The following is a 27353-nucleotide window of genomic DNA, read 5'->3' on the forward strand; positions in this document are numbered from 1 at the left end:
TTCAGTTTTCCCCTCCCCACTCAAATACATTTTGTTCTTCTTTTTGACCATTTTAATAAAAAATAAAAAAATCACATTAAGGTACTTAATTGTTACCAAGAAATTATTTGATATTGAGATAAAAACAGCTGCATTGGACCTTTAAAGTCATGATTTTCATCATACTGGAACAAAGTCAGGTATAATTAGCCAAGTTTGAAAAATGTGTTTCATAACTTATTTGATAAGCTTGATCTTAAAATATCTGGTTCCTCCTAAGTATCAAGTCTTAAGTGGGATTGATTATTAGAGGGATATGTGATGTCTGAGAGAGACAAGATTTCTCTGAGAGTGGAAAAAGAGAGACATAGGAAAGAAGAAGAGAGCATGTCCTTCCTTACCTCGTTAAACTCTGGGTTAAGGGTCTTCTTCTTGACAGCAGTCTTGTGTTTTGACTTTTTGTTCTCATCAGGCTTCAGGTACCTGCAGAAAAGGCATGAAGCAGTAACTATTACTGAAAGAAAATGTCTCTCTGCAGTCTACTGTTGTTTAATGTGAATTATTGGGCGTGCTGTACACTGTAATAGACATGCAGTCAGGAGATTCAATCCAGGGACACAGAACTTTGAAACGCCTCGCTTCTCTGAGCTCTAAGTAGTCCAGCAGGAATGACTGGCCCAACATGAAAAGGCATTTATGAAAAGGAATGATACAGCAAATATGGGTCATTAATTAAGCCTGATCAAATTGAATGTTATACCAATTATTTCACCAGAGGGTGCTGTGGCATCAAATTTGATCTGACAGTGGGCAGAAGACTTAGGGCAGCATACGAAGGCCAGCACAAAGAAAGCTGTTGCTACAGTGACTGACAGTCCATGGGTTGAAAGGTTGATTACCATATTGTATTAACATACAACAGCGTGGAGCTGGTGGCTCTAGTCTAGGGTTGCGCCCCAAATGGGACTATATTCCATATAGTGCACTATCCTAAAAGCACAATATAAGGAAATAACATTTGGGATGAAAGCTCTGATCTCCAAAATTATTTTAAAATATTTGAAATGCTCCCGAAAATAAGATGGGAATGAATGGAAAAAAATCTGTTCAAAAAGTCATTACAATGGCCTCCCTCAGCAATGGTGTTTGTTTTCTGCTGTGCATGCTGACGACGCACAATGACAGAGTCTGGAGAGAAACAGCCATTGTTTGAATTACTGGAGGGCTGCACACCCCCATAAAAATCAACCTCTCCATAGGAATTGAAGTATCAATGAGGCCCAAAAGGTCAAAGATTTCGATTTCAGTAACTCCAAATAGATGTTGGGAATCCCCAAGGGCTGGACTGGAGTTGGAGCATGAGGAAGTTTGATCGACCCCCCACTGAGTCCAGTAGAACTGCAGTACTTGGCTCTGTCAGAGGTAAGGTGATCCATATGGAGCCAACTGCTCTCCTCTTACACCAACTCGTCTGCATAGTCCATATTGACCGACATATCACGCTTTAATGAAATAACATAGGACATCTAGAAGTTTATACCCCCCAAAATTCAAGTTGCATACACAAGTCATTCTGGCCTAGAAACTTATAGAATGGCTCCAGTGTCAAAATGGACTAGTCTCAACAGTGCCTGAGGAAGAACATAGGGTTAAATGAATGCCTCTACTCCCTTTCAAAAGTAATACACAGATCTCACCCGTGGCAGAAGAGATAGAGATTTTCTCTGAACCTTACTAGAGACTATAGCTGCCTGTGACTCCTCAGGCTGAGGAATTCCATTAGCTGCTAGAAACCAGTTAAGTTTAGAGGAAATCCCATTTACAGGGCCCCATGTGAAAAAAACACAGGTCTTGTCGCCTCTGCTCCTGCTCCTCCCCTACGGCGCACGATATCACCAGAGTACTAACCACCGGTCCTGGGATTCATCATTACTGACACTCATTACACGCACCTGTGAATCATTATTATGAATTATGATTCACACCTGGGCTCCATTAACTTCATCATTTCCTCCACTTTATATGTCACTCTCCCATGTTCACTCACCAGTTGGTATTGTTCTTGTGGATCAGCGTACTGCCTTATGTTAGTGCCGTGTTCTTGGTCTGGTTGTTTAATTTAACGTTGCACCTGCCTCCGACTCACCACCCTATCATTACAGAATACCAACTCAAAAAATGGAAGCAGCAGGACTACCAGACATCTCCCAGACAATCAATGAACAAGGTGACTTTCTTCGTAAACACCATGATCAGCTGACTCAACTGGAAGATGTTCTCCGCAGTCTACAATGTCTCAACATCGGAGGATATTCTGGAGCCAGTCTACCCAACGAGTCAGCACACCAGCCCATTCAGCAACCCACTCAGGTCAGCAATGCCCGTCTGTCTATCCCTCCCGGAGAAATATGACGGGACACCATCCAAAGGCCGTGGCTTTCACCTTCAGTGCTTCTTCTATTTCGCACATCAGATGAGAGTTCCCACCACCGAGAGGTGGCCATGGTTGCCAAGGTTGCCACGGTTATTTTTCTGCTTACTGGGCTGGCATTGGAATGGGCTAAAGCGGGCGGGGAGGAAGGAGAAGAGGAGCTAGAGTCTTATGAGGGGTTCATGGCTCTGTTTTAATTGTATTTTTGATCATCCCGCGGAGGGCAAAGGGGAAGGTGAGTAGACGTCGACCGATTAATCGGAATGGCCGATTAATTAGGGCCGATTTCAAGGTATTTTTGGTCACCGATTTGCCCATTTTCTTTTCTTTTTTTATACCTTTACTTAACTAGGCAAGTCAGTTAAGAACACATTCTTATTTTCAATGACGGCCTAGGAACGGTGGGTTAACTACCTCGTTCAGCGGCAGAACGACAGATTTTCAACATGTCAGCTCGGGGGATCCAATCTTGCAACCTTATAGTTAACTAGTCCAACGCAATAACGACCTGCCTCTCTCTCGTTGCTCTCCACAAGGAGAGTAAGCCAAGGTAAGTTGCTAGCTAGCATTAAACTTATCTTATAAAAACAATCAATCATAATCACTAGTTAACTACACATGGTTGATGATATTACTAGATATTATCTAGCGTGTCCTGCGTTGCATATAATCTGACTGAGCATACAAGTACCTGACTGAGCGGTGGGAGGCAGAAGCAGGCGAGTAGACATTAATTCAAACAGCACTTTTGTACGTTTTGCCAGCAGCTCTTCGTTGTGCGTCAAGCATTTCGCTGTTTATGACTTCAAGCCTATCAACTCCCGAGATGAGGCTGGTGTAACCGAAGTGAAATGGCTAGCTAGTTAGCGCGCGCTAATAGCGTTTCAAACGTCACTCGCTCTGAGCCTTACAGTGGTTGTTTCCCTTGCTCTGCATGGGTAACACTGCTTCGAGGGTAGCTGTTGTCGTTGTGTTTCTGGTTCGAACCCAGGGAGGAGCGAGGAGAGGGACGGAAGCTATACTGTTACACTGGCAATACTAAAGTGCCTATAAGAACATCCAATAGTCAAAGGTTAATGAAATACAAATGGTATAGCGGGAAATAGTCCTATAATTCCTATAATAACTACAACCTAATACCTCGTACCTGGGAATATTGAAGACTCATGTTAAAAGGAACCACCAGCTTTCATATGTTCTGAGCAAGGAACTGAAACGTTAGCTTTCTTACATAGCACATATTGCACTTTTACTTTCTTCTCCAACACTTTGTTTTTGCATTATTTAAACCAAATTGAACATGTTTCATTATTTACTTGAGGCTAAATTGATTTTATTGATCTATTATATTAAGTTAAAATAAGTGTTCATTCAGTATTGTTGTAATTATCATTATTACAGATAAATAAAAATCGTCCGATTAATCGGCAGCAGCTTTTTTGGTCCTCCAATAATCGGTATCGGCGGTGAAAAATCATAATCGGTCGACCTCTTAGAGGTGAGCGTCTACGTCAGCTCCAGCAGGGGAGTCAGACGGCTGCTGAGTATGCGCTTACCTTCCGGACAGTAGCAGCTGTTATTTGGAAGAGGTCTGTGCGAGTAGGTCCAGATGGAACTGGCCTGCCGAGATAACAACCTCACCCTGGACACACTCATTGCGATGTTCATCCGTATGGATAACCACCTCCGGGAGCGTCAGCATCTCCATCGCTTCTCTCCCTTCTTCAGCAAGTGTTCAGATCAGAACCTGAACCCATGGAGGTAGGGGTCACACAACTTTCCGCGGCAGAACGACGCAGACGGATACAGCTGGGGCTCTGTCTGTACTGTGGCCAGGGAGGGCACAAGCGGTGTCCGTTACTAGAGCAGAGGGACGGTCACATGGTGTTACATCCCCCAGACCAGGAGTGAGTATTCCATCTACTGCTCTTCCTGTTAGACTATTTTTGTTAGTACCCATCACTCTGGCTGACTGTCCCTCATGCCCTGTGTCTAGAGCTTTAATGGATTCCGGCACCGCGGGGAACTTTATGGATCAGACCCTTGCCTCCTCTCTCAATAATACTACCTACCCACTCTCCTCTCCTTTCCGGTTCAAGGTCTCGACTGTTGGCCTCTAGGATCCGGAACCACCATACACATCACTAACCACTCACCCTGGAGCCCAATCACCAGGAAAACATCCCCTTGATTACCAGTGCACCAGTCCACAAGATTATCCTCTGCCTACCTTGGCTTCAGCGCCATAACCCTACCATCCCATGGTCGTGGATGAGAATCACCGACTGGTCACCTGAATGCTGGAGGACCTGCTTTCCTGTCCGCTGTGGTTCCACGTCGGTTGAGAGTCCTGTGGTTGCTCGCCAGCCCAACATCCCAGAGGAAAATCAGGATCTAAGGGAGGTATTCTCCAAGAGCCGCGCTACCTGTCTCCCTCTTCATCGCCCCTGGGACTGTGCAATTGACCCGTTTTACGGTGCTACAGCTCCGCGCAGATGCATCTACCCTCTGTCGGTGGCTGAGACCCAGGACATGGAGGACTACATTCAAGAGCAGCTCCAACAGGGTTTCATCCGCAGGTCCAAGTCCCTGTGTCGGCTGGTTTCTTCTTCGTGGGCAAGGAGGAGGGAGGATTACACCTTTGTATCAATTACCGTGGACTCAATGACATCACCATGAAGTATCGGTACCCTCTCCCGCTGGTGCCGTCAGCCAGCGAGCAGCTCCGCGGGGCCCGGTTCTCCACCACACTGGACCTGCAGAGTGCCTACAATCTCAGTCACATCCGGGAGGAGTGGAAGACGGCGTTCAACACAATGTCTGGTCACTATGAGTACTTGGTTATGCCCTTTGGCTAAGCCAATGCTCAGTCAGTGTTCCAGGCATTCGTCAATGAGGTGTTCAGGGACATGCTTGGACGTCAAGTGATTGTGTACATCGATGACATTCTGATCTTCTCGACCAACCTGGAAGATCACATCACTCGCGTTCGAGCAGTCTCGGAACTCCTCTTAGCAAACCACCTATTCGTCAAAGCGAAGAAGTACCAATTCCACCAGAGGCTACCAAATCAGCCCTCGGGGAGTGAGGGTGGATGACGAGAAGGTAGATGCGATAAGGTCATGGCCAGTCCCAAACACCATCAAGGTGTTACAACATTTTTTCGGGTTTGCCAAATTTTACCTGCGCTTCATCAGGAACTTCAGTGTCTTCGCCACTCCTCTCACCTCCCTCCCCAAGGGTTGGCCCTGTAGGTTGGTTTGGTCTCCAGCAGTCGACGGGGTCTTTTGTCTCCTCAGGCGTTTCACCTCCGCCCCCTTGCTAAAACACCCAGATCCCACGCTACCTTTTGTGGTTGAGATAGATGCATCGGAGGTGGGAGTGGGGGCAGTTTGTCACAAAGACAGGGGGACCCACAAATGGTATCCTTGTGCTTTCTTCTCCAAGTAACGGTCCCCCGCAGGGAGGAATTATGACGTCGGCGATTGGGAGCTCTTGGCAGTGAAGTTGTCATTAGAGGACTGGAGACACTGGCTGGCGGGTGCCAAGGAACCATTCATCATCCTCACCGACCATTGGAACCTTGAGTACATACGGACAGCGAGGAGACTGAATCCGCGCCAGGCCCTCTTCTTCGCCAGGTTTGGCTTCACGCTGACCTATCTCCCAGGTTCTAAGAACATCAAGGCCGATGCCCTGTTCCGTATCTACGATTCAGGTGTGGCTCCTGTCCAGAGGGCACCCATAATCCCAACCTCCCGAGTCGTGGGTCCGGTGGTTTGGGACGTAGATGTGGACATCCGCCAGGCTCTAGAGGGGGAGCCCGCACCCCTGAATTGTCCTCCCCACAGGGATAAGGGATCAGCTGCTGACCTGGGCACACACAGCTGTCATCGCTGGACATCCAGGTATTTCTCGCACCATTCATTCCATCACTGAGAAATACTGGTGGCCCACCTTGTTGCAGGATGTTACGCGGTATGTCAACTCCTGTTCCGTGTGTGCTCAAACCAAGTCCTTCCTGGAATGCACCAGCAGGGAGGCTCCTGCCGCTTCCCGTGCCTCAGCTACCTTGGTCCCATCTATCTATTGACTTTGTTACTGACCTTCCCCCTTCTGGTGGTTTCACCACCATTCTGGTGGTAGTGGGTAGATTCTCCAAGTCATGTCGATTAATCCTTCTTCCTGGTCTTCCCACTGCTCTCCAGGTTGCTGAGGCACTCTTCCGGCAATATGGCCTTCCCGGAGGACATCAGACCGTGGCCCCCAATTCACATCCCGAGTATGGAGGGCCTTCTTGGAGAAGCTCAGGGTCACGGTTAGCCTCACATCCGGGTATCGGCCTCAGTCTAACAGGCAGGTGGAGAGGATAAATCAGGAGCTGGGGAGGTTTCTGAGGAGTCACAGGACCAGCAGGGTGAGTGGGCACGTTTCCTTCCTTGAGCAGAGTACGCCCAGAACTCTCTACGTCAATCCTCCACTGTATTTACTTTCAGTGTGTTTTGGGTTTCCAGCCGGCCCTGGACTCGACCGCGGCTCCTGCGGTAGATGAAACAACGTGAGACTCCAGCGTGCCGTCTATCACCAGAAGAAGCAGGCAGACCGTCACCGCAGTGAGACCCCTGTGTTCCATCCTGCGGATCGCGTCTGGCTCTCTACCAGGAACCTCCCACTCTGCCTGTCCTGCAAGATACTGGGCACCTGGATCTGGGGCCATTCTATGTTCTCTGGAGGGTCAATGAGGTGACATACAGGTTACAATTACCCAGTCACTACAGTATCTCACCCTCTTCATGTCTCCCTTCTCAGGCGAGGTGGTTCCTGATCTCCTAGCTGATGCTGTCCCCAACGACACACCTCCACCTCCATGGACATCGAGGGGAGTCTGTCGTACGCTGTCAGATCCCTACTGGACTCCCGACGTTGTGGGGGTCGGCTCCAGTATCTGGTGGACTGGGAGGGGTATGGCCCAGAGGAGTGGCATTGGATTCAGGTGGAGGACATTCTGGACCCCAACATCATCCATGAATTCCACCTTTGCCACTCGGACCGACCCGCTCCTCATCCTCGGGGTCGTCCTCTTGGTTGGCGTCGTCCTGCGGCTGGGGCCGCACGTCAGAGTGGGTTACTGTCATGTCTGCTCCTCCCCTCCAGTATATGACTTCGCCAGAGTACTAACCACCGGTCCTGCGATTCATCATTACGCACACCCGGCACTCATGACTATGCACACCTGTGAACCATTATGATTGTTCTTGTGTATGGTATTGTTCTTGCGTACTGCCTTATGTTAGTGTCGTGTTCTTGGTTTAGTTGTTTTTATTAAAAGGTTGCACCTGCTTCCGACTCACCGCCCCATCATTTCAGGTCTCCAAATCCAGTCAATTAATTAGCCGATGTTCAATTCCCTTAAGTGCTGTATGTCGCCGTGCTCATGTTGAGGTGTTATGACAGATGAATGAACACCTATGGAGGCTGTGTAGTTATTGTATTTGAATAATCTTGTTACATGGCAATAGTATTGCAAAGAAATGATTACTGCCGTACATTACTGAAAATGATAATGTATGATTTTATAAATATATAGATAATGAGAGAGGCTGACAATGGGGAAAGATAGCGGTTGAGCCATAGGGCAGTAAGCAGATTCAAACCAACCCTGTGCCAGAACCTGCAGTATTACCGCTAGACCAGCCTGGCCACACAATGTATGATTTAAAGGGAACACAAATAAAGGGAACACTTAAACAACACAATGTAACTCCAAGTCAATCACACTTCTGTGAAATCAAACTGTCCACTTAGGAAGCAACACTGATTGACAATAAATTTCACATGCTGTTGTGCAAATGGAATAGACAACAGGTGGAAATTATAGGCAATTAGCAAGACACCCCCAATAAAGGAGTGGTTCTGCAGGTGGTGACCACAGACCACTGCTCAGATCCTATGCTTCCTGGCTGATGTTTTGGTCACTTTTGAATGCTGGCAGTGCTTTCACTCTAGTGGTAGCATGAGACGGAGTCTACAACCCACACAAGTGGCTCAGGTAGTGCAGCTCATCCAGGATGGAACATCAATGCGAGCTGTGGCAAGAAGGTTTGCTGTGTCTGTCAGCGTAGTGTCCAGAGCATGGAGGCGTTACCAGGAGACAGGCCAGGAGGCCAGGAGACGTGGAGGAGGCCGTAGGAGGGCAACAACCCAGCAGCAGGACCGCTACCTCTGCCTTTGTGCAAGGAGGATCAGGAGGAGCACTGCCAGAGCCCTGCAAAATTACCTCCAGCAGGCCATAAATGTGCATGTGTCTGCTCAAACGGTCAGAAACAGACTCCATGAGGGCCCGACGTCCACAGGTGGGGGTTGTGCTTACAGCCCAACACTGTGCAGGACGTTTGGCATTTGCCAGAGAACACATAGATTGGCAAATTCGCCACTGGCGCCCTGTGTTCTTCACAGATGAAAGCAGGTTCACACTGAGCACATGTGACAGACGTGACAGAGTCTGGAGACGCCGTGGAGAACGTTCTGCTGCCTGCAACATCCTCCAGCATGACCGGTTTGGCGGTGGGTCAGTCATGGTGTGGGGTGACATTTCCATGTGCTCGCCAGAGGTAGCCTGACTGCCATTAGGTACCGAGATGAAATCCTCAGACCCCTTGTGAGACCATATGCTGGTGTGGTTGGCGCTGGGTTCCTCCTAATGCAAGACAATGCTAGACCTCATGTGGCTGGAGTGTGTCAGGAGGAAGGCATTGATGCTACGGACTGGCCCGCCCGTTCCCCAGACCTGAATCCAATTTAGCACATCTGGGACATCATGTCTCGCTCCATCCACCAACGCCACGTTGCACCACAGACTGTCCAGGAGTTGGCGGATGCTTTAGTCCAGGTCTGGGAGGAGATCCCTCAGGAGACCATCCGCCACCTCATCAGGAGCATGCCCAGGCATTGTAGGGAGGTCATACAGGCACGTGGAGGCCACACACACTACTGAGCCTCATTTTGACTTGTTTTAAGGACATTACATCAAAGTTGGATCAGCATGTATGGTGTGTGGTTTTCCACTTTAATTTTGTGTGTGAATCCAAATCCAGACCTCTGTGGGTTGATAAATTTGATTTCCATTGATAATTTTTGTGTGATTTTGTTGTCAGCACATTCAACTATGTAAAGAAAAAAGTATTTAATAAGAATATTTCATTCATTCAGATCTAGGATGTGTTATTTTAGTGTTCCCTTTATTTTTTTGAGCAGTGTATAATCTGGGATAATTTAAACAATCTTCTTGACCCTAACCAGTCATGCTTCAAGACGGGTCACTCAACCAAGACTTCTCTTCTCTTTCACGGAGTCTCTCTGCACTGCCAAGGCTGACTCCCTCTCCTCTGTTCTCATCCTCCTAGATCTACCTGCTGCCTTTGACACCATGAACCATCAGATCCTCCTTTCCACCCTCTCAGGGCAGGGCATCCCAGGCTCATTCTTTGATTGGATTTTACCTGGCAGGCTGATCCTACCAGGTGACGTGGAGAGGATCTGTGTCTGTACCACGTACACTCACTACTGGTGTCCCCCTGGGCACGGTTCTAGGCCGTCTCCTTTCTATATACCAAGTCACTCGGCTCCGTCATATCCTCACATGGTATCTCCTATCATTGCTATGTGGATGAAACTCAACTACTTTTCTTCTTCCCTCCTTTTGACACCCAGGTGGCAACACGCATCTCTGCGTGCTTGGCAGGTATCTCAACTTGGATGTCGGTCCACCACCTCAAGCTCAACCTCGACAAGACGGAGCTGCTCTTCCTCCCGGGAAGGCCTTCCCGCTCAAAGACCTCTCCATCACGTTTGATAGCGTCACACTCGCAGGGTGCAAAGAACCTTACAATGACCCTGGACAACATCCTGTCATTCTCTGCAAACATCAAAGCAGTGACTCGCTCATGCAGGTTCATGCTCTACAACATCCGTAGAGTACGACGCTACCTCTTACATGAAGTGGCGCAGGTCCAAAACCCGTCTGGACAACAGCAACTCGCTCTTGGCTGGGCTCCCCGCTTGTGCCATCAAACTCCTGCAACTTATCCTGAATGCTGCAGCCTACCTGATTTTCAACCTTCCCAAAGTTCTCTCATGTCACTCCGTTCCTCCGCACACTCCACTGGCTAGCAGTCGAAGCTTGCATCCTCTACAAGACCATGGTGCTTACCTATGGACCAGCCTGAGGAACTGCCCCTCCCTACCTTCAGGCTATGCTCAAACCCTACATCCAAACCTGAGCACTCCATTCAGCCACCACGGGTCTCTTGGCCTTTCCACCCCTATTTAGGGACGCAACCCAGTCGTTTGTTTTTTTAATGTTCCGTTGCCATGCTCAGTGGCAACGTTCTTATCCTTGCTTGCTGCTAGCTAGCCAACTAGCTATACAGTCACGAGGTCTGCAGCCAGAATAACAGCAAAGGTTATTCTGTTGCATTTGTTTAATCTGTTTATCCCGCTTATACCACAGTTGCAAAAGAAAGAAATATGAAAGCACCTATATACTGGTAAAAATAGAAAATAATTGTTGATATTTTCATTTATTTAAGCAAATTCAAAACTTTCTCATCCCAGTCATTCGTTTGATTAGTTTGATATTTATGGACGCCATGCAGTCGTTCATGCTTTATCTGCCGTTGCAATGCTCGCTGGCAACGTTCTTATCCCTTGCTTGCTAACTAGCCAACTAGCTAAGGCTAACAAAGTCACGACCTCTGCAGCCAGAATAATAGCAAAGTAGCTGTTTTCTATTGACATTCATATGGATACATCCATAACAATAAGATGATAATGCCCGATTTTGCCTGGCATAGCTAGAAAGTTTGCCTTCTCGTCAGAACACCCGTCAACATATCAAAACAAACTTTCCTCGTCACATGCACATCAAACACTGACTGTTAATTACGAGGAGATCGCATTGCATATCAAACACAAGGCTAGAAGTTAGCTAAATAGTTTGTGGCTAGCAAACCTGCCAATATGACAACCAAATTCAAAAATAGCAGTTGCTGAAAACAGCTGGTCAAACTAGAAATATATGGGAGGATTTGGCAGCGAAGGGGATAAATTCATGTTCATCATTCAACACGTAAAGTCATCAGATGCTCAAAAAAAATGATCTGCAAAAACAAATCAATGCAAGCTAGCTAAGTTATTTTCCTCTTTGGACTTCCGTTTACAATGTATCCAATTTCAGTTTGTGTAGTTGTTGGTTTAGCTTTCTGTAACTTTGTAGCAAGTACGTTCTGCATGTGTAAGCATATAATGGACTTTAAAACCAGAAAACGGGACAGTTGGAAAAGATATCGGGACACCTTGCAATTATGATGCAATATTGTGTCATGAATGCAAGGTGCACCAATATCTTTTCCAACTGTCCCATTGTCTGGTTTTAATGTCCATTCCAGAATGCCCTTGTAGCCAATCAGAAACGAGTATACAACAACGCTGTGGTATAAAGTATTAGAATCTCTATTCTCACCAACATGTAATGTTACAAGCTGGGTGTGCTTGTCATACATTCACCCAGCCTGTCAATCAAATGTTAGCCCTCGACCACGTGTAACACTTGGTGGGACCACTGCCCTAACAACTGGTGTGTGTGTGTGTGTGTACAAAGGGGCTACCGGCCAAGTACAAAAGCCCAGCGTTTCATTAACACAGTGGGGTGGAGCGACTCAGTGTCTGGCAGCCTTCTGAAGCCAGACAGCCACTACATGATGTGTTAGACAGCCATGACATAACGATTGGGTGTCGGAGGACAGGATAACCATTTCAGTTCTCCTTCTCTATTCAACAGAACATACTTTTCCACTGCTTCTCAAATAGCACCCTATTCTCTATGTAGTGCACTACTTTTGACCAGGTCCCTCTGGACAAAGGTAATGCACTATATAGGGAATAGGGTGCCATTTGGGACACAAATCTCCTTCCAAGCCCGCAAAAGAGGACATTTGTAAATCTATTATCTGGGCTGTGAGTCTTTCGGGCTTTGGGGAGCGGTTCTCAATCGTTGGTTGGAATTGCCATCCTCTCTTCCAATGAGTCTTCTTCCTCCTTTGTTCTTTCGAGTTCTCACCAGAGCCATGTGTTAATTTCACTTCCATCGTTCAGCGAGATGAAAGAAGTGCAAGTAATGTTCAGGTGTGATTAAAAGAACACTTGTTCATAATTGCAGCCCTCAGGATGGCCTCTTGCTCAGTACATCTCTTTCATGTTGAGGAGTAATCACCGGAGATTCACTGCCGAAACACTGCTGCTACCTGTTCTGTTCCAAGGACTCCATTTGGATCTTGCTCTGGTCTGCTGGCAATTGGATAATGATTGCAAGCCCTAGGCATAGCAAGGAATTTTTGGCTAAATGTAAATTATGTAATTATTTTTCGTGTGTAATTTTCCTTGTTAGTGCATGGTAATCTGAATTTCTTGCATCATTACATATTGGCAGATAGGAGATGCAGAGTTGCATCTTTGCCTGTTTTTCAACACCAGGATCAAATGCGTTGGTCTAGTAGTGTATCATTCAACATTTCCAAATGGAATTAACTTTTATTTGTTTAATAAAAACAGAGAAAATTATACACCAGAGATTGATTCCATATAGAACTAAGGGATGATGAGTAAAAATCAGTACCACTAGAGGTCTGAAGTACATGCGTTTGGGAACATGTGTTGTCGCTAGGCTGTGTGACAAACTCACGTTTTGACATAGGGGTCTGAGAAGCCGTTTGCGTCCATGGCGGCGAGGTGGGCACAGCGGACGATGCCCACCACCAGGCCAGACTTCTGGGAGCTGTACTTGAGGGAGATCATGATGCGCCCTCGTTCCTCCAGGGACTTGTCGTCTGTCTTGTCAATCTGCGGGTAAAGGAGTGGGGACACAGAGTGGTCAAAGGAAAGGAGCACAGTGAGTACATAGTGAAGGTGTCGTGCTCGATAGAAACAGTCTTACGTACAGCCCATTATAAACTGTATACTATACCATTTTAATCCAAGGTGGCTCTTCATGAGGTCCAACAGTTGATCAACAGTTTAGAGGAACACTTGTAACATCATTGTAACTTAGTTAACATTCACACCCACAACCCATTACATGAGGAACCTGGTGGAGGGGACTGAGTGGGATGTACATAGCAGCTCCACCAGTTAGGGTTGATGAAGTTTTCAGTAAGGGCTTTTTTAGATGGGCTTCTTTTCCAAATGCAAAATGTCCATTGATCAGATTGGGAACCCAATCGAATGGTGTGACTTGATTTGGAGTTTGATTTGCAAAATAAGTATTGCTGTGGACTTCTTGGAACACACCTATAATCAATCTCCATGCATGATAGTCTAAGTCCATACCTGTCAGGAGTGACTGCACAGGGACAGAGCAACTCTTCGCAGTTCCTTTAATACCATGTGCCTATTCGTCTCGATTACATTCCAAATCTAAGATGTGCAAATTTGCCAACTCACTTTCCACCTTATCGGAAATGCACTTTGCCCATAATTCTCTGCTAATGACGCAAGCTAATTGGCTGTGCAGGAAGCGTCTCTAATGATCCCAGCCCCGCTGTGTGACTACTCTGTCTCGTTTACGTAACCCTCATAGAGCGTTTGCACAGGGCTTCACAGGGACACCCTTAGATAGCCTCCTGGTTTAAACTTTAAAAAATAACAACAAAACAAAATGCAGACCAAAGAGGGCAATGGATAGAGAGAGAGAGAGAGCGAGAGCGAGGGTGAGCACAAAGAGAAAGAAAGCTTGACATAGTAAATTGGAAGTTGGTAGGGGGACAGATCAAATGGAATGCACACTGAATTGTCAGAATGTCTGAGGTTTGTATATCTTCTATTTAAGAGATAATGCCCGAGAAGCCAGTGTTTGGACAATACAGTGGGGCAAAAAAAGTATTTAGTCAGCCACCAATTGTGCAAGTTCTCCCACTTAAAAAGACGAGAGAGGTCTGTAATTTTCATCATAGGTACACTTCAACTATGACAGACAAAAGTAGAAAAAAAATCCAGAAAATCACATTGTAGGATTTTTAATGAATTTATTTGCAAATTATGGTGGAAAATACGTATTTGGTCAATAACAAAAGTTTATCTCAATACTTTGTTATATACCCTTTGTTGGCAATGACAGAGGTCAAAAGTTTTCTGTAAGTCTTCACAAGGTTTTCACACACTGTTGCTGGTATTTTGGCCCATTCCTCCATGCAGATCTCCTCTAGAGCAGTGATGTTTTGGGGCTGTTGCTGGGCAACACGGACTTTCAACTCCTTCCAAAGATTTTCTATGGGGTTGAGATCTGGAGACTGGCTAGGCCACTCCAGGACCTTGAAATGCTTCTTACGAAGCCACTCCTTCGTTGCCCGGGTGGTGTGTTTGGGATCATTGTCATGCTGAAAGACCCAGCCACATTTCATCTTCAATGCCCTTGCTGATGGAAGGAGGTTTTCACTCAAAATCTCACGATACATGGCCCCATTCATTCTTTCCTTTACACGGATCAGTCGTCCTGGTCCCTTTGCAGAAAAACAGCCCCAAAGCATGTTTCCACCCCCATGCTTCACAGTAGGTATGGTGTTCTTTGGATGCAACTCAGCATTCTTTGTCCTCCAAACACGACGAGTTGAGTTTTTACCAAAAAGTTATATTTTGGTTTCATCTGACCATATGACATTCTCCCAATCTTCTTCTGGATCATCCAAATGCTCTCTAGCAAACTTCAGATGGGCCTGGACATGTACTCGCTTAAGCAGGGGGACACGTCTGGCACTGCAGGATTTGAGTCCCTGGTGGCGTAGTGTGTTACTGATGGTAGGCTTTGTTACTTTGGTCCCAGCTCTCTGCAGGTCATTCACTAGGTCCCCCCGTGTGGTTCTGGGATTTTTGCTCACCATTCTCGTGATCATTTTGACCCCACGGGGTGAAATCTTGCGTGGAGCCCCAGATCGAGGGAGATTATCAGTGGTCTTGTATGTCTTCCATTTCCTAATAATTGCTCCCACAGTTGATTTCTTCAAACCAAGCTGCTTACCTATTGCAGATTCAGTCTTCCCAGCCTGGTGCAGGTCTACAATTTTGTTTCTGGTGTCCTTTGACAGCTCTTTGGTCTTGCCCATAGTGGAGTTTGGAGTGTGACTGTTTGAGGTTGTGGACAGGTGTCTTTTATACTGATAACAAGTTCTAACAGGTGAAATTAATACAGGTAATGAGTGGAGGACAGAGGAGCCTCTTAAAGAAGTTACAGGTCTGTGAGAGCCAGAAATCTTGCTTGTTTGTAGTTGACCAAATACTTATTTTCCACCATAATTTGCAAATAAATTCATTAAAAATCCTACAATGTGATTTTCTGGATTTTGCTTCCTCATTTTGTCTGTCATAGTTGAAGTGTACCTATGATGAAAATTACAGGCCTCTCTCATCTTTTTAAGTGGGAGAACTTTCACAATTGGTGGCTGACTAAATACTTTTTTGGCCCACTGTATATTGGCATGGTGTTGTTATGCCCGAGATGAAGTCTCAGGCCTAAAAACAAAAGCTTTGCATATCTTCTCTCATTAAAAACGCAAAGCTATCTTGCATTTTATATTTTATATTCTTCAAAGTAGCCACCCTTTGCCTTGATGACTGCTTTGGACACTCTTGACATTCTCTCAACCAGCTTCATGAGCAGGTAGTCACTTAAAATGCATTTCAATTAACAGGTGTGCCTTCTTAAAAGTTAATTTGTGGAATTTCTTTCCTTCTTAATGCATTTGAGCCAATCAGTTGTGTTGTGACAAGGTAAGTGTGGTATACAGAAGATAGCCCTATTTGGAAAAAGACCAAGTCCATATTATGGCAAGAACAGCTCAAATAAGCAAAGAGAAACGACAGTCCATCATTACTTTAAGACATGAAGGTCAGCACATTAACACACATAATGTCAGCACGTAGCTCAGTAATCCACAGGCTGATGAAAAGGCTGCACGTTGTAAAGCCAGCATGGAAAGAAAGACAGTGATGCTCAGTCAGACTGGGCTAAGCCTTCTCTGAGTAGTCGGGAGCAGATTCCCTCCAGTGTTGTTGATGGTAAGAGAAAACACATTTCTGTGAGCGCTCTTAAACCCAATGAAATTAGGAGATTTTAACGACACGCTCGGATAAAAGAGTGAATATTAATTAAGGGCTCATCCCTATCAATCAGTCTTTCGTAAGAAGGAGAGCTCCCAAACTAAGGTTCTTGGAAACAGCAACCCAGATGTGGAGAAAGTTTGGAGGATCAAATGTTGCAGCTCAAATAAGTATCCATTTCGTAGAGCTTGAGTTAAATTCCAATTAAGGTGCAGCTACATGACTAGCGACAGTACTGTAAAATAACAACAATAGCTAGAAACATCCTCCAGTGCGCTAAGTAAGTAGCTTGTGAGTAAAACAAATGCCTCGGGCATCCATGGCCAGTCCTTGTTAAAAGCCCATGAGTAAATATCATTCCTTGTGTAGATTATGAGAGACTGTCATTCTCTCCGGGTTCTTAATGTTGTAAACCTGCTTAATTCAGGGAGAGAGGCAATGTTGAACTGAGCCCTCAGTAATTGGTGCTCCATTGAAATGTCTGTGGTTGTTTCATGAAGTTAATTTACAGTGTGTTAAAAGGGGATGTACGGGTACATGAAATGTTTTCAAATCAAATCAAATTTTATTGGTCACATACAGGTGATTAGTAGATGTTATTGCGGGTGTAGCGGAATGCTTTTGCTTTTAGCTCCGACCGTGCAGTAATATCTAACAAGTAATATCTAACAAATTACACAACATACCCAATACCCCCCCATCTAAGTAGGAATGAATTAAGACTAAATACATATGGATGAGTGATGTCAGAGCGAAATGGACTAAGATACAGGAGAATAGTATAGTTTTAAGGTCCATCATGTATTATTTCTAATCCAAGATTGCGTAGCAGTCAGGCTCCTGCCAGTCTGCACAGTGCGATTCAACCCAGAGCATATCTGACTTCTTCTCCTCCATATCTCCGGATTGCTACCACAAGCTCTGGACCTTTTCACCTGGATCATCGCAGCTAGCTAGCTGCTATCCGAGTGGCTTCTCCTGGCTAACATCTCTGTCCCGAAAGCAAGCACAAATTAGCCTGGAGCTAGCCTATGCTAGGCCAATCTCCCGGCTAGCTGAAGAGGTCCATCAGCCACTCCTTGGGCTACAATACCTATTTTGACAATTGGCCTGGACCCTTTTACTACACAGAGCCCTGCTGATCCATCACGACTGGTCTGCCGACGTAACCGCACGAGGGGGCTACAACAGACTTATTCCGTTGCGACGTCCCTCTAAGGCCCATCTTCTATCCCCGGCCCGCTAGTTGTCTGAATCGCCATGTCTCCAGCCCGCCTAGCTACTCACTGGACCCTATGATCACTCGGCTACGCATGCCTCTCCCTAATGTCAATATGCCTTGTCCATTGCTGTTTTGGTTAGTGATTCTTGTCTTATTTCACTGTAGAGCCTCCAGCCCTGCTCAATAAGCCTTAGCTAACCCGTTTGTTCCACCTCCCACACATGCGGTGAGGTCAACTGGTTTAAATGGTGTCTCTAGAGACAATACCTCTGTCATCGTCACTCAATGCCTAGGTTTACCTCCACTGTATTCACATCCTACCATACCTTTGTCTGTACATTATTCATTGAATCTATTCTACCATGCCCAGAAATCTGCTCCTTTTACTCTCTGTTCCGAACGTACTAGACGACCAGTTCTTAAAGCCTTCAGCCGTACCCTTATCCTACTATGTTCTATGTTACTCTGGTGATGTAGAGGTTAATCCAGGCCCTGCAGTGCCTAGCTCCACTCCCATTCCCCAGACGCTCTCATTTGTTGACTTCTGTAACCGTAAAAGCCTTGGTTTCATGCATGCTAACATTAGAAGCCTCCTCCCTAAGATTGTTTTATTCACTGCTTTAGCACACTCTGCCAACCTGGATGTCCTAACAGTGTATGAATCCTGGCTTAGGAAGGCCACCAAAAATCCTGAAATTTGTATCCCTAACTATAACATTTTCCAACAAGATAGAACTGCCAAAGGGGGCAGAGTTGCAATCTACTGCAGAGATAGCCTGCAGAGTTCTGTCTTTACTATCCAGGTCTGTGCCCCAAAAAATTGAGCTTCTACTTTTAAAAATCCACCTTTCCAGAAACATGTCTCTCACCGTTGCCACTTGCTATAGTCCACTTTCTGCCCCTATCTGTGCCCTGGACACCATATGTGAATTGATTGCCCCCCATCTATCGTCAGAGCTCGTGCTATTAAGTGACCTAAACTGAGACATGCTTAACACTGGAAATCCTACACTCTAAGCTTGATGCCCTCAATATCACACAAATCATCAATGAACCTACCAGATACAACCCCAAATCCGTAAACACGGCACCCTCAGAGATATCATCCTAACCAACCTGCCCTCCAAATACATCTCTGCTGTCTTCAACCAGGATCTCAGCGATCATTGCCTCAGTCCGTAATAGGTCTGCGGTCAAACGTTCACCCCTCATCTCTGTCAAACGCTCCCTAAAACACTTCAGCGAGCAGGCCTTTCAAATCGACCTAGCCCGGGTATCTTGGAAGGATATTGACTTCATTCCGTCAGTAGAGGATTCCTGGTTATTCTTTAAAAGTGCTTCCCTCACCATCTTAAATAAGCATGCCCCATTCAAAACCTGTAGAACCAGGAACAGAAATAGCCATTGGTTCTCTCCAGACCTGACTGACCTTGACCAGCACAAAAACATCCTGTGGCGTTCTGCATTAGCATCGAATAGCCCCCCTGATATGCAACTTTTCAGGGAAGTTAGGAACCAATGTACACAGGCAGTTAGGAAAGCAAAGGCTAGCTTTTTCAAGCAGAAATTTGCATCCTGTAGCACAAACTCCAAAACGTTCTGGGACTCTGTAGTCCAAGTCCATGTAGAATAAGAGCACCTCCTCCCAGCTGCCCACTGCACTGAGGCTAGGAAACACGTTCACCACCGATAAATCCACGATAATGGAGAATTTCAATAAGCATTTTTCTACGGCTAGCGATGATTTCCACCTGGCTACCCCTACCCCGGTCAACAGCCCTGCACCCCCCACAGCAACTTGCCCAAGCCTCCCCCATTTCTCCTTCACCCAAATCAAGATAGCTAATGTTCTGAAAGCGCTGCAAAATCTGGACCCTTACAAATCAGCCGGGCTAGAAAATCTGGACCCTCTCTTTCTAAAATGATCCGCCATAATTGTTGCAACCCCTATTACTAGCCTGTTCAACCTCTCTTTCGTATCGTCTGAGATCCCCAAAGATTAGAACGCTGCCGCGGTCATCCCCCTCTTCAAAGGGGGGGACACTCTTGACCCAAACTGCTACAGACCTATATCTATCCTACCCTGCCTTTCTAAGGTCTTTAAAAGCCAAGTTAACAAACAGATCACCCACAATTTCGAATCCCACCATACCTTCTCCGCTACGCAATCTGGTTTCCGAGCTGGTCATGGGTGCACCCCAGCCACGCTCAAGGTCCTAAACGATATCAAAACCGCCATCGATAACAGACTGTACTGTGCAGCTGTATTCATCGACCTGGCCAAGGCTTTCGACTCTGTCAATCACCCCATTCTTATCGGCAGACTCAACAGCTGTGGCTTCTCAAATGACAGCCTCGCCTGGTTCACCAACTACTTCTCAGACAGAGTTCAGTGTGTCAAATTGGAGGGCCTGTTGTCCGGACCTCTGGCAGTCTCTATGGGGGCGCCACAGAGTTCAATTCTCAGGCCGACTCTTTTCTCTGTATCCATCAATGATGTCACTCTTGCTTCTGGTGATTCTCTGATCCACCTCAACGCAGACGACACCATTCTGTATACTTCTGGCCCTTCTTTGGACACTGTGATAACAAATCTCCAGAGGAGCTTCAGTGACATACAACTCTCCTTCCGTGGCCTCCAACTGCTCTTAAATGCAAGTAAAACTAAATGCATGCGCTTCAACCGATGGCTTCCAGCACCTGCCCACCCGTCCAACATCACTACTCTGGACAGTTCTGACTTACAATATGTGGACAACTACAAATACCTAGGTGTCTGGATAGACTGTAAACTCTCTTTCCAGACTTGCATTAAGCAACTCCAATCCAAAATTAAATCTAGAATCGGCTTCCTATTACGCAACAAAGCATCCTTCACTCATGCTGCCAAACATACCCTAGTAAAACTGACTATCCTGCCGATCCTTGACTTCGGTGATATCATTTACAAAATAGCATCCAACACTCTACTCAGCAAATTGGATGCAGTCTATCACAGTGCCATCCGTTTTGTCACCAAACCCCCATATACTACCCACCACTGCGACCTGTATGCTCTCGTTGGCTGGCCCTCGCTTCATATTCGTCGCCAAACCTACTGGCTCCAGGTCATCTATAAGTCTTTCCTAGGGAAAGCCCCGCCTTATCTCAGCTCACTGGTCACCATAGAAGCACCCACCCGTAGCATGCGCTCCAGCAGGTATATCTCCCTGGTCACCCCCAAAGCCAATTCCTCATTTGGCTGCCTTTCCTTCCAGTTCTATGCTGCCAATGACTGGAACAAACTGCAAAAATCACTGAAGCTGGAGATTCCCATCTCCCTCACTAGCTGAAGACTCATATCTCCCTTACTAACTGTCAAAGCAGCTCATAGATCACTGCACCTGTACATAGCCCATCTGTTAATAGCCCATCCAACTACCTCATCCCCATACTGTTATTTTTTTATTTTTTTGTTCCTTTGCACCCCAGTATCTCTACTTGCACATTCATCTTCTGCACATCTATCACTCCAGTGTTTAATTGCTATATTGTAATTATTTCACCACTATGGCCTATTTATTGTACCTCTCTTATCTTACCATATTTGCACACAACGTATATAGACGTATATAGCGGCAGGGTAGCCTAGTGGTTAGAGCGTTGGACTAGTAACCGGAAGGTTGCAAGTTCAAACCCCGGAGCTGACAGGGTACAAATCTGTCGTTCTGCCCCTGAACAGGCAGTTAACCCACTGTTCCTAGACCGTCATTGAAAATAAGAATTTGTTCTTAACTGACTTGCCTGGTTAAATAAAGGTAAAATAAAATTTAAAATTTAAAAAATAAAAAAATAATTCCATGTGTAACTCTGTGTTGTTGTTTGTGTCGCACTGCTTTGCTTTATCTTGGCCAGGTCGCAGTTGTAAATGAGAACTTGTTCTCAACTAGCCTACCTGGTTAAAGGTGAAAAGATTTAAAAAAAATTAATGACAGGATACATACATGCTGTCTTGCAACACAAGGTATTTAGGCAAATTATCTGCACATAAAATAACATTCTTTTAACTTAGCAGTGGAGACAAAATAAGCAATTTAACATAGGATATGACTTAGGATATGCTTAATTTTCCTGGATATGCTTAATTTTGGTTTTAAATGGGTAGATGAAAAAGGCAATTTGGAGATAACTTACAGGTAGCTGTTTCTCCAGGCAGTTGTAGAAGTTCTTGGTCTGGTTGGGCTTGAGTTTCTTGAGGGGGATGCGCGTCTCACCGATGAACTCATTGTGGCGGAACTTGTCCTCATCACACACTGAAATCCTGAAAGTACAGAACAGAGAGAGAGAGTCAGAGAGAGATCAAAAGATACAAAGTAGCTATGAGAGAGAAATAAAAACTTCTGTGAAATCAAACTGTCCACTTTGGAAGCAACACTGATTGACAATAAATTTCACATGCTGTTGTGCAAATGGAATAGACAACAGGTGGAAATTATAGGCATTTAGCAAGACACCCCCAATAAAGGAGTGGTTCTGCAGGTGGGGACCACATACCACTTCTCAGTTCCTATGCTTCCTGGCTGATGTTTTGGTCACTTTTGAATGCTGGCGGTGCTTTCACTCTAGTGGTAGCATGAGACGGAGTCTACAACCCACACAAGTGGTTCAGGTAGTGCAGCTCATCCAGGATGGCACATCAATGCGAGATGTGGCAAGAAGGTTTGCTGTGTCTGTCAGCGTAGTGTCCAGAGCATGGAGGCGCTACCAGGAGACAGGCCAGTACATCAGTAGACGTGGAGGAGGCCGTAGGAGGGCAACAACCCAGCAGCAGGACCGCTACCTCTGCCTTGTACTTACAGCCCAACACCGTGCAGGACGTTTGGCATTTGCCAGAGAACACCAAGATTGGCAAATTCGCCACTGGCACCCTGTGCTCTTAACAGATGAAAGCAGGTTCACGATGAGCACATGTGACAGACGTGACAGTCTGGAGACGCCGTGGAGAACGTTCTGCTGCCTGCAACACCCTCCAGCATGACCAGTTTGGCGGTGGGTCAGTCATGGTGTGGGGTGGCATTTCTTTGGGTGGCCGCTCAGCCCTCCATGTGCTCACCAGAGGTAGCCTGACTGCCATTAGGTACCGAGATGAGATCCTCAGACCCCCTGTGAGACCGTATGCTGGTGCGGTTGGCCCTGGGTTCCTCCTAATGCAAAACAATGCTAGACCTCATGTGGCTGGAGTGTGTCAGCAGTTCCTGCAAGATGAAGGCATTGATGCTACGGACTGGCCCACCCGTTCCCCAGACCTGAATCCAATTGAGCACATCTGGGACATCATGTCTTGCTCCATCCACCAACGCCACGTTGCACCACAGACTGCCCAGGAGTTGGCGGATGCTTTAGTCCAGGTCTGGGAGGAGATCCCTCAGGAGACCATCCGCCACCTCATCAGGAGCATGCCCAGGCGTTGTAGGGAGGTCATACAGGCACGTGGAGGCCACACACACTACTGAGCCTCATTTTGACTTGTAGTGTGGTTTTCCACTTTAATTTTGAGTCTGACTCCAAATCCAGACCTCCATGGGTTGATAAATTTGATTTCCATTGATAAGTTTTGTGTGATTTTGTTGTCAGCACATTCAACTATGTAAAGAAAAAAGTATTTAATAAGAATATTTCATTCATTCAGATCTAGGATGTGTTATTTTAGTGTTCCCTTTTATTTTTTTGAGCAGTGTATTTAAAAAAAACTATTTTCTACCCTGTAGAATAATAGTGAAGACATCAAAACTATGAAATAACACATATGGAATCAGGCCTTCATGGTCAAATTTCTGCAAAGAAACCGCGACTAAAGGACATCAATAAGAAGAAGAGACTTGCTTGGGCCAAGAAACACAAGCATTGGACATTAGACCGGTGGAAATCGGTCCTTTGGTCTGATGAGTCCAAATGTAAGGTTTTTGGTTCCAACCGCTGTGTCTTTGTGAGATGCAGAATAGGTGAATGGATGATCTGCGCATGTGTAGTTCCCACCGTGAAGCATGGAGGAGGTGGTGTGATGGTGCATCCCAATGTGTAATTTCATAGTTTGATGTTTTCTATATTATTCTATAATGTAGAAAATAGTAAAATAAAGAAACTCTCTTGAGTAGGCGTCTCCAAACTTTTGACTGGTACTGTATGTGGCATGTAAAACCTAAAGGCTGTTTTGTCTAGATCTTAAGTGACAAAAGGATATTTAAGAATTAGCTATTCCTGGGAGCGAGTGGGATATTTTATATTTCTATATATCAGGAGCGATTTGAGCTAGGTAAAGTAGTTTCTATAGGAGAGCTTTGTAAATGAACAGAAGGCAATGTTCCGTTCTCCCCATTGCTAGTGATGGCCAGACCACTTCATATGACTGAATATAACCCTATTCCTCCTCTCTGAGAATACTGGAGTTGGTCTTTGCTTTCTCACGTAGCATTTTAAAGCTGGCTGACCAAGTGGTCCAGTGTGTAGTGCTAGCAATGCCATGATTGTGGGTTCAACATACTTGAAGAGGGGCTGAACTTACTGATTTAGCCTTAGGTTTCAATCATCCTCATTAGGAAATGCTACCCGAGAACGAGATTTGGGACATGGAGGCATGCTTTGATGTGGGTGTCTCTTGTATGCACGGTTATTATAGTTTAGTTTTTTTGTTTGAGGTTTTAATGTAATTTAAATTTGGATCTATTGAAATGATTAAATATTGTCCATTGCGTAAATGTATTGAATGTCCCAAACTAGCCCTATAGGGATATCCAAAGTCAAACCAAATTTGCCATGTTCAGTGTGCTGGGCATTACGATCAGGTTCTATGTAGTTGCGCTCCAAATTAATGATTACTTGGGTACTGCTATCTGTGTGCAGGATTGAAATAAACCCAACCCAAGGAAAACTTTCCAGTACCCTACATTCCGTAACATACAATTTTTCCCTAAAAATCTCAGTTTTGGACAAGACTCACTATAGCTTCCTGCCCTTGATTGCTACCTAGCTATACTCAGCGTGCTTTTGGCTTGTTAGCAACCTAATGAAGAGACACTCTGGATGAAGCTAGTGTAAGGCCAGGATAAAGAATAATAATCCGTGGACACAGCGACTTCAGATATTGTCTCCAAGGTTTAATAAGAGCAACCACACATCTTCAGGGGACAAATAAAATATAAGGATAAATCTTATGAGCTATGGAAACTTACCCTAAACTAAAGCTATGCCAGAAACTCCTGCACTTTATAGTCAGAGCCACAGCATCCGCTATCAAAATAAAAGTAAAATTACAGTCCCACACTAGCGTAGCTAGGCAATACATCGTCCCCAGTTAACACCCACCCTTATGAATGGTTAAAGCAAGTCATATAATGCACTGAGCATAATAACAGGGGCTACAGTGTTTTGCAAAAGTATTCACCCCCCTTAGCATTTTTTATATTTTGTTGCCTTACAACCTGGAATTTAAATGGATTGTTGCAGGGTTTGTATCATTTGATTTACACAACATGCCTACTACTTTGAAGATGCAAAATACTTTTTATTTTGAAACAAACAAGAAATAAGACAAACAGAAAACTTGACCGTGCATAACTATTCACCCCCCCAAAGTCAATACTTTGTAGAGCCACCTTTTTTATAGCAATTACAGCTGCAAGTCTCTTGGGGTATGTCTCTATAAGCTTGGCACATCTAGCCACTGGGATGTTTGCCCATTCTTCAAGGCAAAACTGCTTCAGCTGCTTCAAGTTGGATGGGTTCCGCTGGTGTACAGCAATCTTTAAGTCATACAACATATTCTCAATTGGGTTGAGGTCTGGGCTTTGACTAGGCCATTCCAAGACATTTAAATGTTTCCCCTTAAACCACTCAAGTGTTGCTTTAGCAGTATGCTTAGGATCATTGTCCTGCTGGAAGGAGAACCTCTGTCCCATTCTCAAATCTCTGGAAGACTGAAGCAGGTTTCCCTCAAGAATTTCCCTGTATTTAGCGTCATCCATCATTCCTTCAATTCTGACCAGTTTCCCAGTCCCTGCAGATGAAAAACACTTCCACAGCATGATGCTGCCACCACCATTCTTCACTGTGGGGATGGCGTTCTCGGGGTGAGAGGTGTTGCGTTTGTGCCAGACATAACATTTTCATTGATGGCCAAAAATCTAAATTTTAGTCTCATCTGACCAGAGAACCTTCTTCCATATGTTTGGGGAGTCTCCCACATGCCTTTTGATGAACACCAAACGTGTTTGCTTAGTCTTTTCCTTAAGCAATGGCTTTTTTTCTGGCCACTCCGCAAAGCCCAGCTCTGTGGAGTGTACGGTTTAAAGTGGTACTATGGACAGATACTCCAATCTCCACTATGGAGCTTTGCAGCTCCTTCAGGGTTATCTTGGGTCTCTTTGTTGCCTCTCTGATTTATGCCCTCCTTGCCTGGTCCGTGAGTTTTGGTGGGCAGCTCTCTCTTGGCATGTTTGTAGTTTAATAATGGATTTAATGGTGCTCCGTGGGATGTTCAAAGTCTTGGATATTTTTTCATAACCCAACCCTGATCTGTACTTCTCCACAACTTTGTCCCTGACCTGTTTGGAGAGCTCCTTGGCCTTCATGGTGTCGCTTGCTTGGTGGTGCCCCTTGCTTAGTGGTGTTCCAGACTCTGTGGCCTTTCAGCACAGGTGTATATATACTGTCATGTGTCAGATCCTGTGATACTTAGATTGCACACAGGTGGACTTTATTTAACTAATTATGTGACTTCTGAAGGTAGTTGGTTACACCAGATCGTATTTAGGAGCTTCATAGCAAAGGGGGTGAATACATATGCACGCACCACTTTTCCATTTTATTTTTTTTGTGAAACAAGCTATTTTTTTTTTCATTTCACTTCACCAATTTGGACTATTTTGTGTATGTCCATTACATTTCCATTTAAATTACAGGTTGTATTGCAACAAAATAGGAAAAACTCCAAGGGGGATGAATACTTTGCAAGGCACTTTTTACAGTTTGAACATAAAGTGTTACAGATTTCTCTTTCAGCCTCTTCTCAGCGAGCCCCTCTCTACCTCCCATAACACCTCGGGGGCTCTTTAATGATCTGTAACATTTCTGCCCTCCTTTTGAGCATTTCATTCAGTTCTAATAACTACACAGAATGTTCTCAACAGTGTGTGTATATGAACAGTGCTTTTGCAAGCACAATCATCCTATGTTTTCCTTTGTGTGGCGTATAGTACATCTATTTACATTGAGCTCATGATGTGTGAAATTAGTTATTTTCTCAGTGTGTAATTGATTGTTGGGGGAGGGAAACCATGGGCCTTCGTACAACAAATTATAATTACATTCCACTCATGAGGGGCACATCTAATCGCAGCAGCAACATTAGAAACGCCATTGAGCAGTCACCAATTTATCCTATGGACAGGTGGTACAGATTTCAAATAAATTAATTTAGAGAGGAAATGGATTTGCTGGCTGTGGAACGTATGTGGGCTTCTTTCTCATCCTCTGTTGTTCCTGTTGAATTAAACAGGTGGTAAAGGCACGGTTATGAGATGAATAGAACATCTGAATTCG

General features: G+C 45.3%; 1 protein-coding gene across 6 annotated transcripts in view; it reads right to left on the bottom strand.

The window, feature by feature from the left end:
- Window positions 1-27353, bottom strand: part of LOC112258064 (double C2-like domain-containing protein beta) — a 310407-nt gene that overhangs the window by 5357 nt on the left and 277697 nt on the right. For all 6 annotated transcript variants that reach the window (XM_042326975.1, XM_042326974.1, XM_042326973.1 and 3 more), the window contains 3 exons: window positions 21951-22077; window positions 13149-13306; window positions 381-462 (listed from right to left, as the gene is read on the bottom strand). In XM_042326975.1, the coding sequence (XP_042182909.1) occupies window positions 381-462; window positions 13149-13306; window positions 21951-22077 (367 nt within the window). The remainder of the gene's footprint in view (window positions 1-380; window positions 463-13148; window positions 13307-21950; window positions 22078-27353) is intronic.

The sequence above is a fragment of the Oncorhynchus tshawytscha genome, linkage group LG09 (assembly GCF_018296145.1).
Source record: "Oncorhynchus tshawytscha isolate Ot180627B linkage group LG09, Otsh_v2.0, whole genome shotgun sequence".
Taxonomy (NCBI): Eukaryota; Metazoa; Chordata; class Actinopteri; order Salmoniformes; family Salmonidae; genus Oncorhynchus; species Oncorhynchus tshawytscha.